This window comes from Dreissena polymorpha, chromosome 3 (assembly GCF_020536995.1).
Source record: "Dreissena polymorpha isolate Duluth1 chromosome 3, UMN_Dpol_1.0, whole genome shotgun sequence".
NCBI lineage: Eukaryota > Metazoa > Mollusca > Bivalvia > Myida > Dreissenidae > Dreissena > Dreissena polymorpha.
The window spans coordinates 54963144-54983346 of NC_068357.1; the positions used below are offsets into that span (position 1 = coordinate 54963144).

The 20203-nt window shown below is 37.2% G+C and overlaps 1 protein-coding gene across 2 annotated transcripts in view; it reads left to right on the forward strand.

Moving 5' to 3' along the window:
• Nucleotides 1-20203, forward strand: part of LOC127874196 (dedicator of cytokinesis protein 7-like) — a 126937-nt gene that overhangs the window by 49535 nt on the left and 57199 nt on the right. For both annotated transcript variants that reach the window (XM_052418404.1, XM_052418405.1), the window contains exons 16-23: nt 7248-7392; nt 8348-8449; nt 9573-9662; nt 11167-11383; nt 13205-13360; nt 15141-15287; nt 17488-17558; nt 19069-19164. In XM_052418404.1, coding sequence (XP_052274364.1) covers nt 7248-7392; nt 8348-8449; nt 9573-9662; nt 11167-11383; nt 13205-13360; nt 15141-15287; nt 17488-17558; nt 19069-19164 — 1024 coding nt within the window. The remainder of the gene's footprint in view (nt 1-7247; nt 7393-8347; nt 8450-9572; nt 9663-11166; nt 11384-13204; nt 13361-15140; nt 15288-17487; nt 17559-19068; nt 19165-20203) is intronic.

Consider the following 20203-nt stretch of genomic DNA (forward strand, 5'->3'; position numbering starts at 1 on the left):
CCAGGAGTGACAATCATTGTTCTGTGACCTATCACAACAAGTTTGTATGCCATGAGTGGCAATCATTGTTCTATGACCTATCACAACAAGTTTGTATGCTAGGAGTGACAATCATTGTTCTATGACCTATCACAACAAGTATGTATACCAGGAGTGACAATAATTGTTCTGTGACCTATCACAACAAGTATGTATGCCAGGAGTGACAATCATTGTTCTGTGACCTATCACAACAAGTATGTATGCCAGGAGTGACAATCATTGTTCTGTGACCTATCACAACAAGTATGTGTGCCAGAAGTGACAATCATTGTTCTGTGACCTATCACAACAAGTATGTATTTTAGGTTTAACAATCATTGTTCTGTAACCTATCACAAAAGTATGTATGCCAGGAGTGACAATCATTGTTCTGTGACCTATCACAACAATTATGTGTGCCAGGAATGAAAATCATTGTTCTGAGACCTATCACAACAAGTATGTATGGCAGGAGTGACAATCATTGTTCTGTGACCTATCACAACAAGTATGTATGCCAGGAATGACAATCATTGTTCTGTTACCTATCACAACAAGTATATATACCAGGAGTGACAATCATTGTTCTGTGACCTATCACAACAAGTATGTATGCCAGGAGTGACAATCATTGTTCTGTGACCTATCACAACAAGTATGTATAGCAGGAGTAACAATCATTGTTCTGTGACCTATCACAACAAGTATGTATACCAGGAGTGACAATTATTGTTCTGTGACCTATCATAACAAGTATGTATGCCAGGAGTGACAATCATCGTTCTGTGACCTATCACAACAACTATGTATGCCAGGAGTGACAATCATTGTTCTGTGACCTATCACAACAAGTTTGTATGCTAGGTTTAACAATCATTGTTCTGTAACCTATCACAACAAGTATGTATGCCATGAGTGACAATCATTGTTCTGTAACCTATCACAACAAGTATGTGTGCCAGGAATGACAATCATTGTTCTGAGACCTATCACAACAAGTATGTATGGCAGGAGTGACAATCATTGTTCTGTGACCTATCACAACAAGTATGTATACCAGGAGTGACAATTATTGTTCTGTGACCTATCATAACAAGTATGTATGCCAGGAGTGACAATCATTGTTCTGTGACCTATCACAACAAGTATGTATGCAAGGAGTGACAATCATTGTTATGTGACCTATCACAACAAGTATGTATGCCAGGAGTGACAATCATTGTTCTGTGACCTATCACAACAAGTATGTATGCCAGAAGTGACAATCATTGTTCTGTGACCTATCACAACAAGTATGTATGCTAGGTTTAACAATCATTGTTCTGTAACCTATCACAACAAGTATGTATGCCAGGAGTGACAATCATTGTTCTGTGACCTATCACAACAAGTATGTGTGCCAGGAATGAAAATCATTGTTCTGTGACCTATCACAACAAGTATGTGTGCCAGAAGTGACAATCATTGTTCTGTGACCTATCACAACAAGTATGTATGCTAGGTTTAACAATCATTGTTCTGTAACCTATCACAACAAGTATGTATGCAAGGAGTGACAATCATTGTTCTGTGACCTATCACAACAAGTATGTGTGCCAGGAATGAAAATCATTGTTCTGAGACCTATCACAACAAGTATGTATGGCAGGAGTGACAATCATTGTTCTGTGACCTATCACAACAAGTATGTATGCCAGAAATGACAATCATTGTTCTGTTACCTCTCACAACAAGTATGTATGCTAGGAGTGACAATCATTGTTCTGTGACCTATCACAACAAGTATGTATGGCAGGAGTGACAATCATTGTTCTGTGACCTTTCACAACAAGTATGTATACCAGGAGTGACAATTACTGTTCTGTGACCTATCATAACAAGTATGTATGCCAGGAGTGACAATCATTGTTCTGTGACCTATCACAACAACTATGTATGCCAGGAGTGACAATCATTGTTCTGTGACCTATCACAACAAGTTTGTATGCTAGGTTTAACAATCATTGTTCTGTAACCTATCACAACAAGTTTGTATGCCAGGAGTGACAATCATTGTTCTGTGATCTATCACAACAAGTATGTGTGCCAGGAATGACAATCATTGTTCTGAGACCTATCACAACAAGTATGTATAGCAGGAGTGACAATCATTGTTCTGTGACCTATCACAAGTATGTTTACCAGGAGTGACAATTATTGTTCTGTGACCTATCATAACAAGTATGTATGCCAGGAGTGACAATCATTGTTCTGTGACCTATCACAACAAGTATGTATGGCAGGAGTGACAATTATTGTTCTGTGACCTATCATAACAAGTATGTATGCAAGGAGTGACAATTATTGTTCTGTGACCTATCATAACAAGTATGTATGCCAGGAGTGACAATCATTGTTCTGTGACCTATCACAACAAGTATGTATGCAAGGAGTGACAATCATTGTTCTGTGACCTATCACAACAAGTATGTATGCCAGGAGTGACAATCATTGTTCTGTGACCTATTACAACAAGTATGTATGCCAGGAGTGACAATCATTGTTCTGTGACCTATCATAACAAGTATGTATGCTAGGAGTGGCAATCATTGTTCTATGACCTCTCACAACAAGTATGTATGCCAGGAGTGACAATTATTGTTCTGTGACCTATCACAACAAGTATGTATGCCAGGAATGACAATCGTTGTTCTGTTACCTATCACAAAAAGTATATATACCAGGAGTGACAATCATTGTTCTGTGACCTATCACAACAAGTTTGTATGCCATGAGTGACAATCATTGTTCTGTGACCTATCACAACAAGTATGTATGCCAGGAGTGACAATCATCGTTCTGTGACCTATCACAACAAGTTTGTATGCCAGGAAAGACAATCATTGTTCTGTTACCTCTCACAACAAGTATGTATGCCAGGAGTGACATTCATTGTTCTGTGACCTATCACAACAAGTATGTATGCTAGGAGTGACAATCATTGTTCTGTAACCTATCACAACAAGTTTGTATGCCAGGAAAGACAATCATTGTTCTGTTACCTCTCACAACAAGTATGTATGCCAGGAGTGACATTCATTGTTCTGTGACCTATCACAACAAGTATGTATACCAGGAGTGACAATCATTGTTCTTTGACCTATCACAACAAGTATGTATGCTAGGTTTAACAATCATTGTTCTGTAACCTATCACAACAAGTATGTATGCCAGGAATGACAATCATTGTTCTGTGACCTATCACAACAAGTATGTATTCTAGGTTTAACAATCATTGTTATGTGACCTATCACAACAAGTATGTATGCCAGGAATGACAATCATTGTTCTGTGACCTATCACAACAATTATGTGTGCCAGGAATGACAATCATTGTTCTGTGACCTATCACAACAAGTATGTGTGCCAGGAGTGACACTCTTTGTCTCACTGTGTGTTAACATTTTGATAAAGTAAAACAAATTGGTGTTTTCTATGGTTTGAAATAAATACACTGTGTCTTGTTTGTAAGAAATATTTATGCCCCCTCCCTTTGCCAAACCCTATCAAGGAAATCGATTTGCAAATAATACATTTCAACCATGTAAATCATTAATAAACAACCTATTTTGTGTTTAGGTCCATTTTATTCCTTAAGTATCAACGCTATTGCTTTCATACTTGCAACACTTTCTAACTATCATAAGGGGACTGTGCAGGCAAAGTTATGTAACTCTGACTGGCATTTTGACAGAATTATGGGCCCTTTTTATACTTAGAAAATTGAAAATTTGGTTAAGTTTTGTGTTTAGGTCCACTTTATTCCTACAGTATCAAAGCTATTGCTTTCATACTTGCAACACTTATTTACTATCATAAGGGGACTGTGCAGGCAAAGATATGTAACTCTGACTGGCATTTGGACGGAATTATGGGCCCTTTATACTTAGACAATTGAAAATTTTGTTAAGTTTTGTGTTTTGGTCCACTTTACCCCTAATCTATCATAGATATTGCTTTCATACTTGGAACACTCGCAAACTATCACAAGGGTACAGTAAAAGGACAAGTTGCATAACTCTGGTTGTCATTTTTACGGAATTATGGCCCTTTTTTTTTTTAAGATCATCGCACAAATGACCACCACACCCTCACACTATACTATACCACCCCCCCCCCACCCCACCCAATCCCCAAATCCCCCCCCCTAATTTTTTTTTTTTTTTAAGATCATCTCACAAATGACCACCACACCCTCACACTATACTATACACCCCCCCCCACCCCACCCAATCCCCAAATCCCCCCCCCTAATTTTTTTTTTTTTTAAGATCATCTCACAAATGACCACCACACCCTCACACTATACTATACCCCCCCCCCCCCCCCCCCGAATCTCCCCCCCCCCCCCGAGTCCCCCCCCTATTTTTTTTTTTTAAGATCATCTCACAAATGACCACCACACCCTCACACTATACTATACCCCCCCCACCCCACCCAACCCCCGAATCCCCCCCTAATTTTTTTTTTTTAAGATTATCTCACAAATGACCACCACACCCTCACACTATACTATACCCCCCCCCCCCCCCCCCCAGAATCTTCCCCCCCCCCCTAATCCCCCCCCCCTATTTTTTTTCTTCTTTTTTTTTTAAGATCATCTCACAAATGACCACCACACCCTCACACTATACTATACCCTCCCCCCACCCCACCCCACCCCCCCCCCCCCCCAATTTTTTTTTTTTTTTGAAATGGTTAAAAAACACAAATATTTATTTTTATTATTTTATGTTTGAAATACCGTCCAACCATTGCACCCAAGAATCCCCCCCCCCCCCCCACCCACCAACCCCCCCTCGGATTTTTTTTTTTTCATTTTTTTCCCGCATTTTTGAAAGATAATGTAATAAATGTCCACGCCCCCACACTTTACACCCCTCTTCACTCCACCCCTCCCTCCTTTGTGATTGAAAATGAGAGTCCCTTCACCTTTGAAAAGAAAATAGATGAGCGGTCTGCACCCGCAAGGCAGTGCTCTTGTTGGAATATTACCTATACCCTTCTTATAGGGAATTTAAGCGAATATTAACCAGGTTTTCAAGGAAAAATCTGGTTATTAGATTGGCGAATGTCGGTGGGCGGGCGGGCGAAACAAGCTTGTCCAGGCATAACTATGTCATTAATTGTGAGATTTTAAAATCATTTGGCACATTTGTTCACCATCATTGGACGGTGTGTCGCACAAAAGAATTACGCCAATATCTCCAAGGTCAAGGTTGCCAAGACTAAAAATAGATTTATTTTGAAACAAAGTTGTTGTTTTTTAAATAAACAATCAGTTCAGTTTGAATTGTCTCCCTTTATCTGACTTTTAATGCCCCCAATAGGGTGGCATATAGCATTTGAACTGTCCGTCCAACCGAAAACTTAAACATTGGTAATAATTTTTGCAATATTGAATATAGCAACTTGATATTTGGCATGCATGTGTATCTCAAGGAGCTGCACAATTTGAGTGGTGCAAGGTCAATGTCAATCTTCAAGGTCAAAGGTCAAAAAACAATATCCAAGGGAAGTAACAAGCTTTAAGGGGAGATCATTTCTATTTTATATCATTTGACAGGTGCAGATCATTTTCACAAGGGAAGTAAAAAAAAATTAAAGGATATAATCAAAAACAAATTTTAAGGTCATGGTCGTCCTTGAAGGTCAAAAGTAAAAAAAATGCAATCCAAGGGAATTAATAAGCTATAAAAGGGAGATAATATCTAAACATGCCAAATGTTATATTGAAATTTTATTTCAAAGCGGCGCAATAGGGGGCATTGTGTTTCTGATAAACACATCTCTTGTTTTTTATACTTGAAAACCTGGTTTTGTGAAAATTTTGTCCCTTGTAAACTTTAAATTCGGAAAGTGCATTATTGGTAACGATGGTTGATTATGACATTATCATAATTATCCATAAAATATATATAAAACAGACAATTTTAATTCATATACATATCAGTAAAATTAATAGTTCTTCTTCAGAATTCTTTTTTTCTGCACTTAACGGCTCCATTTCTAAACATTTGACGTTAAAACCATCATTTTGTAATTTCAGGGCCGGATTGGGGGAAAATATAATTTTTGCTTTTTGAAATATAACCAAATAATTGCTTACATATTAGCCAAAAAAGTCCTTTTTTTCATACCACAATATGCTTAAGAGAAGTTTAAGAAAGTTTACAATTTTATGCCCCCCTTCGAAGAAGAGGGGGTATACTGTTTTGCACATGTCAGTCCGTCCGTATGTCCGACTGTCCGTCCAACAGATGGTGTCCGGATGATAACTCAAGAAAGCTTACGCCTAGGATCATGAAACTTCATAGGTACATTGATCATGACTAGCAGTAGACCCCTATTGATTTTGAGGTCACTAGGTCAAAGGTCAAGGTCACAGTGACTCTTTCTTGGATGCAGTTTAGGACCACATTTGCAGATTATATTATGTACTGGTGTTGGGGGTCTCCGTCCCCACTAGATGGTTTCCGGATGATAACTCGAGAATGCTTACGCCTAGGTTCATGAAACTTTATAGGTACATTGATCATGACTGGCAGATGACCCCTATTGATTTTCGGGTCACTAGGTCAAAGGTCAAGGTCACATTGACTCGAAATAGTAAAATGGTTTCCAGATGATAACTCACCAATACTTACACCTAGGATCATGAAACTTCATAGGTACATTGATCATGACTGGCACATGACCCCTATTGATTTTCAGGTCACTAGGTAAAAGGTCAAGGTCACAGTGACTTGAAACAGTAAAATGGTTTCCGGATGATAACTCATGAATGCTTACGCCTAGGATCATGAAACTTCATAGGTACATTGATCATGACTGGCAGATGACCCCTATTGATTTTCAGGTCACTAGGTCAAAAGTCAAGGTCACAGTGACTCGAAAAAGTAAAATGGTTTCCGGATGATAACTCAAGTATGCTTATGCTTAGGGTCATGAAACTTCATAGGTACATTGATCATGACTGGCAGATGACCCCTATTTATTTTGAGGTCACTAGGTCAAAGGTAAAGGTCACAGTGACAAAAAAGCTAATCACACAATGGCTGCCACTACAACTGACAGCCCACATGGGGGGCATGCATGTTTTACAAACAGCCCTTAATTAAATAAAATCAGCCGGAATTTTTTTTTTATTGCTTACTGTACACCTAGTACTCACTTTGTATTGTTAGGTCTCCAGATTTCTATGAGGAAGTGAAGATCCGGCTCCCAGCTCATCTCACAGAGTACCATCACCTGTTGTTCACCTTTTACCACATCTCGTGTCAGGCCAAGAAAGGGGAACCGACCCCTGTAGAAACACCTGTGGGATACACTGTAGGATGTTATAATTTACTATGGTTCCCTGTTTTAAACATTACACATATCTCTTTTATCAGACTGACAAAGAGGAACCACATAAGAAGTTTCCCTTTTTACATTAATAATACTAGTAATCTTTTATCAGACCAAGAACAGGGAACCAATACACCTAGAAACACATGCATGATGCACTGTAGGGAACCTTCATTTATGATGGTCTCCTTTTAAATTGCACATACCAGTATATCTTTTATAAGATCAAAAAAGGGGAACCAAATACCTGTGGAAACACATGTAGGATACACTGTAAGATGCTCTCATTAAAGATGGATCCCTAGGATTAACATAAAAGTTGTATGTTTTTTATACCTGCGAGACATTGTCAAAGCAAAATTACACTTTTCTTCATTTTTCACAGAAAGTTCGGTTTTGAATTAAAACTGTGCTTAAGCATTATTAATGTGAAGTGTATTTTACAAAAAAGTTAAAGTTCTATTATATGTTGTTGCAAGTGATTGACAATTTGTCACATATAAAATTAAGATTAAAAAGATCTCAAATTGCATTTAGGTCACTTTAAAGATAAAAATTGAGCCTTGTTTGGGGAAAACGTGGCTAAATGCATGTGTGAAGAGTGTCGTCCCTTTATTCGACTCTGCACCCTGCACAATCTAATCAGGGAAAAGACTTTCCGTCTAAAGAACTGACTTACTTTAAATGTACAATTTCCTTTGAAGTGAAAAGTGTCATCCTATATTAGCCTGTGGGTACTGCACAATCTAATCAGGGACAAGACTCCATCTAAAGAAGTGACTTACTTTAAATGTGAAATTTCGTTTGAAGCGGAAAGTGTCATCCTATATTAGCCTGTGGGTACTGCACAGGCTAACCTGGGACGACACTACGCACATGCACTAAGCTGAGTTTTCCGAGAGTAAGGCTTATTTGTATCACCTCATTTCTGATACAGTGGCTGCCGTTGATGAAGGATGGACGCCTCTATGTCGGGGACTTCTTCTTGCCAGTGTCTGTGGAGAAACTACCACCTAACTACTGCGTGTTGTTTCCAGATGTAAGATCATGTCACATTTCTTGACCTGTATTTACTGAACCATTTGAGATTGAAGAGTAGACTTAGAATCAAGAAAACCATGTGCAGCCTCTGAATATATGCATGCTAACATGATAATGCTGGTGAAGAAATATTCTACATAAAGAATGATGTAGATAGGGGTTGTTCATTCCATGTTTGACTCAAAATTAAAGCTACTCTTAATATTTCATTTTAAAGAATTTTGTTTATTCTTACACTAAAGTTTAAGAATGGTTTGTTTTATTTGTGCCATTTTGTATTTTGTTCAAAGGATTTACTAAGCTAAAAGAATATTAGAAGTAATCTAAGTTTGGTAGCCATTTGTTGCCTTATTTTGAAAACAGAGAATTTCCTAAAGAAATGAGAATAAATGATAAGTCTCTAACAAAGTTTAGGGATGGGATTGAAATACATAAAATTTAAATGTATATAAATCATCTGAACGTATCTAGTTAATATACCAATTATCATGATCCATGCTTATTGAATAAATTATAAAGTTAGAAAATATATAAGAAACACACTTTAAGTTGTCTGCAAATAGACAATTGGATTTTGCTATATGACATCATTTAGTGTCCAGTTTCTATTATTTCTAACATTAAATCCTGAATCATATACCAGTTCAGTGTTCACATCAATGTAATAGAGCTCTTGCCCAAATTATCATGTTATGTAGTCAACTTAAGAATTTGCTACTTGTTCAAATATAAATTCTTTATAGATTCTCGCCCAAATTTTATTTGCTAGCTTTAGGGGCAAATGGTTTAGCATAAAGATTTCCAGTTACCACATTTTATGTGTTTTGAATAAAGATTGTAGGAGGTGAAACAATGTTATTGCTGATTTTTTGTGCACTGAGTCATTTGCTATATTCATGATCTGAATGTATTTGGATAAATGTACTTTATTTTGTAGATTCATTCACTGCCTGCTTATTGACTGAATTTACTGTATGTTGTAGATTCATTCACTGCCTGTTTATTGACTGAATGTACTGTATGTTGTAGATTCATTCACTGCCTGTTTATTGACTGAATATACTGTATGTTGTAGATTCATTCACTGCCTGTTTATTGCCTGAATAAACTGTATGTTGTAGATTCATACACTGCCGGGAATGAAGTGGGTTGATAACCACAAGGGAGTGTTCAATGTGCAGATACAAGCCGTCTCTACCGTGCATACTCAGGTATGTGAGTGCATCTAATGTCTCTTAGGTAGTCATTTGGTTGCTTAAATAAAAAAACAAACATGAGAAATGCTCTGTGAAAAGGGGTTTAATCCATGTACATAAAGTGTTGTCCCAGATTAGCCTGTGCAGTCTGCACAGGCTAATCAGGGATGCCACTTTCCGTCTGAACTGGATTTTTGCTAAGAAGAGACATTATTTAAATAGGAAAAATCATAAAAGCGGAAAGTGTAGTTCTGATTAGCCTGTGCAGACTGCACAAGCTAATCTGGGACAACACTTTTTGCACATGCCCCCTTTTCACATAGCTACAGCTCAAATATAAAATATAAATATTGAAATGCTTATTTTGGATCGGCCATATTTATTGTAATAAATTGTATTCACTTATGCTAAATTTTGGCAAACATTTATTTAGGGTTTCTTTAACAAAAGTTTAAGCTTGTTTTTATATGAACCCCTTTAAGTTGGGCTAAGTGAGCATGAAATATTTTACATTTGATAATGTTTATAAGATCATATACATAACTTTTATGCCCCCCCCCCCCCCCTTCAAAGAAGTATAATGCAAGCACCTGTTTGTTATTCCATTCAAAGATTTCAGTCCTGAAGACATTTCTTTTCCGCATGATATTAAGGGAATGCTTTGACAAACAATCATTCAACTAAGTACGATGGTGACTTTTAAGAAAAAAGAAAATGATTTTTAGGTTGAACGGTCAAAATCAAGGTCAAAAGGGATCTTAATTATAACTATTTTTGAAAATTTAGTCAGTAGTTACGGGGTGTACGTTTAACAAAGATCACATCTTAAACATTGTTCTCACATACACAGGGTAGAGAGTTTAGACCAGTTCCTATTACTGTGCAGACTGTTAAACATGTTTCTTTAGATCATATTCTTGATTTTTGAACCACTTTTGCCACTACATTATGACTATAATAGACAGATTTCTATTGCTTTGTGCTCTGTGTGTAACATGTTCTTTCCCTTTTTTTAATTTTTCTTCAAATGAATTCTGTGGCAATTGTCTCCCTACCTCTGTTTCAAGTAGGGCCATTAAAAATTATGGTCAAAAGTTGTTCATTACGTAATAATAAGTCAGGTAACCAAGGTTAAGTGCGAACAGGTTAATTGACTATCCTGTGTATCACTAAAACACAATGTACAATCATGAATTTTTAAAATGAGCCTTGTTCTGGGAAAAGTGGACTAAATGTGTCGCGTTCTGAGAAAAACTGGGCATAATGCATGTGCGTAAAGTGTCATCCCAGATTAGCCTGTGCACAGGCTAATCAGGGTGACACTTTCCGCCTAAATTTGATTTTTGCTAAGAAGAGACTTCATTTAAAAGTAAAATGTCATAAACGCGGAAAGTGTTGTCCCTGATTAGCCTGTGCTGATTGCACAGGCTAATCTGGGATGACACTTTACACACCTGCATTATGCCCAGTTTTCTCAGAACTCATATATTTTATATGAGCACATGTTTCATTCCACTAGGATGAGAAGATAGACAAGTTCCTGTCACTGTGCAGACTTGCCCAGGAGCAGAAGCTGCCGGCGATGAAGAACGAGGCCCAGTTGGAGAATGATCTCCACTACAGTCTTAGCCAGCTGATCCACGCCAGGGGAGAGAACCTCGTCCAGTTTCTCTCTCTCATCATTGACAAGCTCATACTGCTCATGATCCGTCCGCCCACCATCAAGGGACAGATAGGTATAAAGGCTTTGTGTCTTTTAATTTGGCATTTGGCCGTCCTCTTGTGATAAATGAGTTTCACGCTTTTCAAGATTGAGAAACACTTTTGAAAATTGTAAAAAAAAAAATCACAAACTTTAAAAAATGTGAAAATTTCAGTTGTTAACCTCTCAAAATTAAAAAAATATTTAAGTCACAAACTTCTCAAATTTGTTAAATTCTGAAAGAAAAAAGCACTGGGTAATAACTGAGAGATGAGGCTGGTACTCAAAAGCCATTTAATGTTTGCTATGTGCATATGGTCTGTGGTTTTTCTGGTTGTTTTATTTTGTGTAAATTATTGCATGAAATATAATACAGTCAAGTTATTAATTAAATAATATTACCCATGACTGGGCCTTTATAATTTTTACTTGGATGATGAGGGCTTGATTTTCCTATAAAAAAATCTGCCAGACTATTACTGCAATGCCAGTGAACATGGATAGCTGAGCGTTAATTTAACTGTATTTTGGCAATCACTTAAATTGTTTGGTAAATTTGTTGCTGTTTGTAATTTTTATGCCCCCGGATCAATAGATCGGGGGTATATTGTTTTTGGCCTGTCTGTCTGTCATTCTGTCCCAAAACTTTAAGGTTACAGTAAAGTTTTGCAATAACTTTTAAAATATTGAACATAGCAACTTGATATTGGCATGCATGTGTATCTCATGGAGCTACACAGTTTGAGTGGTGAAAGGTCAAGGTCATCCTTCAAGGTCAAAGGTCAAAAATTAAAAACTTTAAAATATTAAAGTTTTGCAATAACTTTTGAAATATTGAACATAGCAACTTTATATTTGGCATGCATGTGTATCTCATAGAGCTGCACATTTTGAGTGGTGAAAGGTCAAGGTCATCCTTCAAGGTCAAAGGTCGAAAATTTAAAACTTTATTATAGTAAAGTTTTGCAATAACTTTTGAAATATTGAACATAGCAACTTGATATTTGGCATGCATGTGTATTTCATGGAGCTGCACATTTTGAGTGGTGAAAAGTCAAGGTCATCCTTCAAGGTCAAAGGTCAACAAAAAAAGCAGTGCATTAGGTTTCTGACAAACACATCTCTTGTTGAAATATTTATTTGAACAAAAAGTTGAATATTTGTAGTTCTCATAAATTTGGTCAAAAAATGGAAAATTAATTGCCCAAAAAGTAGAACTCAGCAAAAGTGTGAGTCCACTCTACCTTGGGATAGCAGCGAACATAGTGAGCTTATCATCAAATGAGCCTTGTTCTTGGGCTTATTGCAAGTGGGTCAGGTGTAATTCCAGATTAGCCTATGCAGTCCACACAGGCTAATCTTGGACAACATTTTCTGCCCACGCTAGATTTTTAGCTCTGCGTTTTTGGAGAAAACCCGAGGTATTGTCATAGCCAGCTCGTCGTGTCGTCCTACGTCTGCGTCGTGCTAAAACCTTAACATTTTGTTATGGTTTTGAACATTGGCTGTAAAATAAAATTGCTTCCACCTACAACTTTGAAACTTCATATGTAGATGCACCTTGATGAGTTCTACACACCACGCCCATTTTTGGGTCACTAGGTCAAAGGTCAAGGTCACTGTGACCTTTAAAAATAAATAATTCAGAGCTGCACCCCTAGCCAAGCCTGGCATCCGTTATGCAGTGCTCTTGTTGTTTAGAAGAGACCTCCTTTAAACGAAAAATTCCATTAAAGCGTAGCGTTGTCCCTGATAAGCCTGTGCAGACCCAGGCTTACAGTGCTGTATTTTGCTATTGCTGGAAACATAGCTCATCATCTGATGGGCTGATCGCAGGGGTATTTTGCTCTTCCAGTGAACACAGGTCAGTCTGCATTTGACGCCATGGCCCAGATCGTCCAGAAGGTCCAGGGGATGCTAGAGGACAGAAACGACTCCAACGGCCGCAACTCTGTGCTTGCCGCCTACATCCAATACTGCTGTACCCTTCCCCATCCTGGCCCTGGCAATCGTGAGTAATGATTTTTTATCTGAATGAATAGCAGTTACATGACCTAAATGTTAAGATTGTAAAATTGTAGGGATTCTCAGTAGCCAGACATAATTGAGACACGCTCTTGGAAGATAGGGACTAAATGCATGTGTGCAAATTGTCGTCTCAGATACATTTAAGCCTGCGCAATATGCCCAGGCTAATCAGGGATGACACTTTCTGCCTTGACTTGATTTTTGTATGCCCCCAGATCGAATGATCAGGGGGTATATTGTTTTTGGCCTGTCTGTCTGTCATTGTATGTGTGTGTCTGTCCCAAAGCTTTAACCTTGCCCATAAAATGAAAACTATTGGGTCTATGTTCTTTAAACTTCACATGTGCATGCATCTCATTGAGATCTACAATCAAACATGGTTTGAGGTCACATGGTCAAGGTCAATATGACCTTTACATTCAAAATATAACCTTGTTTCTTAAATAGCTGCTGTGTGACTTTAAAGCACAGTAGGGGGCATTGTGTTTCACAAACACAGCTCTTGTTTAAAGAAGAGACTCTCTTGAGTTGCGAGCAGAGTGTCATTCCTGATTTTTCTGTGTGGACTACACCTGCTAATTTGGGAATTATTGTATAAGGCTCATATATCATTATTTTTTATCAGAATTAAAACCAATAAAACATTCTCTGTGTTGAAACTGTCAATTATTAGAGCTTCCTCAGGCTAATTGTTTTTCAAGAATCAAAGGATTGTACATCATTTTTGTATTGCTCTTTGATGAGGGTGTTCAACAGATTTTGCCATGTACAATGTTTTATTCCTATGTTCAAATATTTCTATCAATTTTATAAAAGGGATTTTTATGAAGAAGATCAATAATAAGCCACAATTTAAAATTTACAAAATCCTTTTATTATGCTGGTAGTGTTAATCTTAGTTGAAATTTGAACAGAATGATGATGGCCAAGATAATGGATAAATTAAAGGAAAGAATAGTATTTCTCAATATATATTGACAGGGCTCGAATTTATTTTTTTTTTCTACTTGCAAAACATTGCGAGCAGCTTTAATACCGACTCGCAAAATCAAAAACATTCTCGCAAATTTTGCTGGACACAAAATTTAATATCGTTTTTTTTATTCAACAGTTAACTTTGCTTTATCTATCGTATTGTTATTTCCATCTGTGGGCAAAAAGAAACTACATGTTATTTTTCGCTTCGACGCCATGTATGTTCAAGTTCAATGAACACGTGTGAATTAGTCGACTGTTTAACGTTCTTTGTACCAATACCATCCTCGTATCTGTACTATAAGTATACCAGTCTATATACAAGGTGCGCGTTTCCGCATACGGGTATTAGGACGTTCTATGACCTATGGTTTAGCGTTCAGGACGTCGAACGCATTTAGCAATAATACTGTTTTTTTTTCACTATTTCTCTACTCGCAAAAAATTACTAGTGGCTGAAAACTTAACTCGCAATCGGTATTTTTCACTCGCATTTTGCGAGTGTGCGAGTGTTAATTTCGAGCCCTGTATTGAGAGATAATTAATGTACTGAGTAAAAGACTAAAGTTATTGTATTGCACAATAGATTAAAGATAATCATTGTCTTGTTTGTCTAACAATAAGTAACTGTATTTATACATAGGGAGAAAAACTATAAGACCTTGTAATTATGTTCCAATCCCATTCGAACATGTACATGTTATAAATATTGTATGAAATTACATGTATAACAATTTGTATTGTTTTGAATAAAACATTTTTAAATAAATCCTATTTCCTTTTCCTAGCAGCCCAACTTAACATAGGCAGTGGTTACTCCACAATGGGCCGGCCCTCCACCCTGCCTCTCAGTTCCCAGAACTATCAGCGCAGCTCCAGCAACCCCGACCTCACCACACCAACCACACCGGACGGCGAACTAGCGGGATTCTTTGGTATGCAGCTTAAAGAATATGAGCTGTGCTCTGTGAAAAAGGGAGTTTAATGCATGTGCATAAAGTGTCGTCCCAGATTAGCCTGTGCAGTCTGCACAGGCCAATCAAGGACGACACTTTACGCCTAAACTTGATTTTTGCTAACAAGGGACTTTCTGTAAATTAAAAATACCATAAACATGGAAAGTGTCGTCCGTGATAAGCCTTTGCGGACTTCACAGGCTAATCTTGAACACTTTACCCACTTGCATTAAACTCCCTTTTCACAGAGCACAGCCCATATATTTTGTGGAATATACTGTGATGTCAACTTGAAATGCAAAGAATTTGCATTTTAAAGCTTTTTAGCTCACCTGTCACGAAGTGACATGGTGAGCTTATGTGACGGTGTGATGTCCGGCGTCCGTATGTGCGTGCGTGCGTCCGTCAACAATTTGCTTGTGTAGACAGTAGAGGTCACAGTTTACATCCAATCTTTATGAAATTTGGTCAGAACGTTTATCTTGATGAAATCTGGGTTGGGATCGTACTTGGGTCATCTGGGGTCACAAACTAGGTTACTAGGTCAAAAACTAGGTCAAATAATTGAAAAACCTTCTGTAGACTATAGAGGTCGCAGTTTTCATCCAATTTTTATCAAATTTAGTTAGAATGTTTATCTTGATCAAATCTGAGTTGGGATTGTAGTGGGTCATCTAAGGTAAAAAACTAGGTCACTAGGTCAAAAACTAGGTCAAATAATAGAAAAACCTTGTGTAGACAATAGAGATCACAGTTTTCATCCAATCTTTATGAAATTTGGTCAGAATGTTTATTTTGATGGAATCTGGGTTGGGATTGTATTTGGGTCATCTGGGGTCAAAATCTAGGTCACTAGGTCAAAAACTAGGTCAAATAATAGAAAAACCTTGTATAGACAATAGAGGTCACATTTTTCATCCAATCTTTATGAAATTTGGTCAGAATCTTTATCTTGATGAAATCTGGGTTGGAATTGTATTTGGGTCATCTGGGGTCAAAAACTAGGTCACTAGGTCAAATAATAGAAAAACCTTGTGTAGACAATAGAGGTCACATTTTTCATCCAATCTTTATGAAATTTGGTCAGATTGTTTATCTTTATGAAATCTGGGTTTGGATTGTATTTGGGTCATCTGAGGTCAAAAGCTAGGTCACTAGGTCAAATAATAGAAAAACCATCAACAATATGTTTGTGTAGACAGTAGAGGTCACAGTTTTCATCCAATCTTTATGAAATTTGGTTAGAATCTTTATCTTGATGAAAACTGGGTTGGGATTGTATTTGGGTCATCTAGGGTCAAAAACTAGGTCACTAGGTCAAAAACTAGGTCACTAGGTCAAATAATCGAAAAACCTTGTATAGACAATAGAGGTCTCAGTTTTCATCCAATCTTTATGAAATTTGGTCAGAATGTTTATCTTGAAGAATTCTGGGTTGGGATTGTATGTGGGTCATCTTGGGTCAAAACTAGGTCACTCGGTCAAATAATAGAAAACCTTGTGTAGACAATAGAGGTCAGAGTGTTCATCCAATCTTCATGAAATTTGGTCAGAATGTTTGTCTTGAAGAAATCTGGGTTGGGATTGTATTTGAGTCATCTGGGGTTAAAAACTAGGTCACTAGTTCAAATAATAGAAAAAAAACTTGTGTAGGCAATAGAGGTCACAGTTTTCATCCAATCTTTATCAAATTTGATCAGAATGTTTATCTTGGTGAAATCTGGGTTGGGATTGTATTTGGGTCACCTGGGGTTAAAAACTAGGTCAATAGGTCAAATGTTAGAAAAACCTTGTGTAGACAATAGAGGTCACTGTTTTCATCCAATCTTTATGAAATTTGGTCAGAATGTTTATCTTGATGAAATCTGGGTTGGGATTGTATTTGGTATGTCAGGTGAGCGATTCAGGGCCATCATGGCCCTCATGTTTTTTTTATTTGCCTGTAAATGTGCGTTCTATTTACAATGAAACAGAATCACTTTTCATTAAGAGTGTATTGAAAGATAAACATCTTGTTAAAATAATTGTTTATCATGTGTGGATTTTAAAAGGCAGAGCTAGTAATGCTTTTTGCTTATTAACTTTAAACACTATATGTCGGCCATTTTCATACTATTGATTCATTGAATTCATCCATATACAAACCCAGTTTCTGTCAGTCTTCAATTGTATTTCTCAGCTAACAGAACTGGCAGTATGAGGAATGCTGAAGACTATGGCCACGCAGTAGGAAGGTCCCGAAACAAAAAGGTAGCAATGCTCAGTTTGTTCTCACTGACAATCGGAAATGAATTGATCAGGCTAAAGAACCTGTATTTGTTAAAGTTTATGTGAAAAAAAAAAAATACCGGTATACTACATTGTTCTTGAAGAATACTTTTGGAATTTGACCATAGGAAACTACATCAATTTCTGAAACTGTGTATAACTTTTTTTTAACAACACATTTATTTTCATAATAAGAAGCTTTTGTTTCTTATTTATATGTTTAATGGCTCATTGACCAGTAAAAGATGGAAAGGTCTTGTAAGAATATGACCTCCCTCTCGGAAAACAGGGCTTAATGCATATACCTAAATTGTCATCCCAGATTAGCCTGCTCAGTCCAAACAGGGTTTAATGCATATGCCTAAAGTGTCATCCCAGATTAGCCTGCTCAGTCCATACAGGGTTTAATACATATGCCTAAAGTGTCCTCCCAGATTAGCCTGCTCAGTCTATACAGGGTTTAATGCATATGCCTAAAGTGTCCTCCCAGATTAGCCTGCTCAGTCCATACAGGGTTTAATGCATATGCCTAAAGTGTCCTCCCAGATTAGCCTGCTCAGTCCATACAGGGTTTAATGCATATACCTAAAGTGTCATCCCAGATTAGCCTGCTCAGTCCATACAGGGTTTAATACATATGCCTAAAGTGTCATCCCAGATTAGCCTGCTCAGTCCATACAGGGTTTAATGCATATGCCTAAAGTGTCATCCCAGATTAGCCTGCTCAGTCCATACAGGGTTTAATGCATATGCCTAAAGTGTCATCCCAGATTAGCCTGCTCAGTCCATACAGGGTTTAATACATATGCCTAAAGTGTCCTCCCAGATTAGCCTGCTCAGTCCATACAGGGTTTAATGCATATGCCTAAAGTGTCCTCCCAGATTAGCCTGCTCAGTCCATACAGGGTTTAATGCATATGCCGAAAGTGTCCTCCCAGATTAGCCTGCTCAGTCCATACAGGGTTTAATGCATATACCTAAAGTGTCATCCCAGATTAGCCTGCTCAGTCCATACAGGGTTTAATGCATATGCCTAAAGTGTCATCCCAGATTAGCCTGCTCAGTCCATACAGGGTTTAATACATATGCCTAAAGTGTCATCCCAGATTAGCCTGCTCAGTCCATACAGGGTTTAATGCATATGCCTAAAGTGTCATCCCAGATTAGCCTGCTCAGTCCATACAGGGTTTAATGCATATGCCTAAAGTGTCATCCCAGATTAGCCTGCTCAGTCCAAACAGGGTTATGAAGGAAACAACTTTCCGCCTAAACTTGACTTTTTTTCTGAGAAGAGACTTCCTGTAAATAATTAATTCATAAAAGCCGAAAGTGTAGTCCCTGATTAGTGGTGGAGACAGGACAGGCTCATCTGGGATGACATAACAAACATGCATTAAGCCCAGTTATATCAGAATACGGCTCATATATTTGAATAGTATACATTAGATCAGCCCTTCAGGCTATAAAGGAACAAATATTGTGTATTTTCCAGCTGGTACATGAAGAGTTGGCACTTCAGTGGGTAGTTCTCAGTGGAGCTACCAGGGAGACTGCACTGGCACATGCCTGGTTCTTCTTTGAAATCATGGTATGGACTCAAACATGCTGTACTGTACTGTGTTTAAGAAATTAGAAAAGAAAACTAACACATCCGTGAACAAAAATGGCCCCTATTTTACTTAAACGCAATCAGCTTAATTTTGTATTAAAAACAGGAAGCGTTTTATTATACCTATTTATTGTTATTTATCAAGTATAAGTGTATTATCGTGTTTTTGTTTAAAACAGGGACCTAATAAAGCAGTTACTGTGTAAACTAGTTAATATAACTTAAAAATGTATTCCTGTGTTCCAAATAACATGTTGTATGAACACAATTAATCGGCCCTAGCTAGGGTTTATATAACATATATATCCTATTTTGTTCCTTCACTAAAATTTACTTCTGAACTTTCCGTACTTTTATTCTCATTTAATTGATGAGGCATAATATGATGTTTATTGTGTGACCTAATCTCTGTGAAAATACACACCAGTTTAAAGTTTTATATGTTTATGCCCCCGAATCGAATGATTGGGGGTATATTGTTTTTGGTCTGTCTGCCTGTCAGACATTCATTCATTCATTCATTGTATGTGTGTGTCCCAAAACTTTAACATTGCCCATAACTTTTGCAATATTGAATATAGCAACTTGATATTTGGCATGCATGTGTTTCTCATGGAGCTGCACATTTTAAGAGGTGAAAGGTCAAGGTCATCCTTCAATGTTGAAAGTCAAATATATGGCTTCAAAGCGTCACAATAGGGGGCATAGTGTTTCTGACAAACACATCTCTTGTTTAAAGGTGAAATATTTTTTGAAAGCATTGAACAAATCCAAAACGTATTTCGGATTATGTGTGGTTAAAATAAATATAGATTAAGGTATGAAGAAAAGGAAATTGAAGTGCATATCGTTAAAATTGTATAGTTTAATGCATTGGATTAAAATTATAATTGAGTTTTTTTGGTTTTTTTTCAGATATTACAGAATTTATTGACATGTGTTGTTTGACAACTGAAATATTGTTGAAACAGTTAATAATGCTTTCAAAATAAACGAAAACTATTAAATATTTAACAAT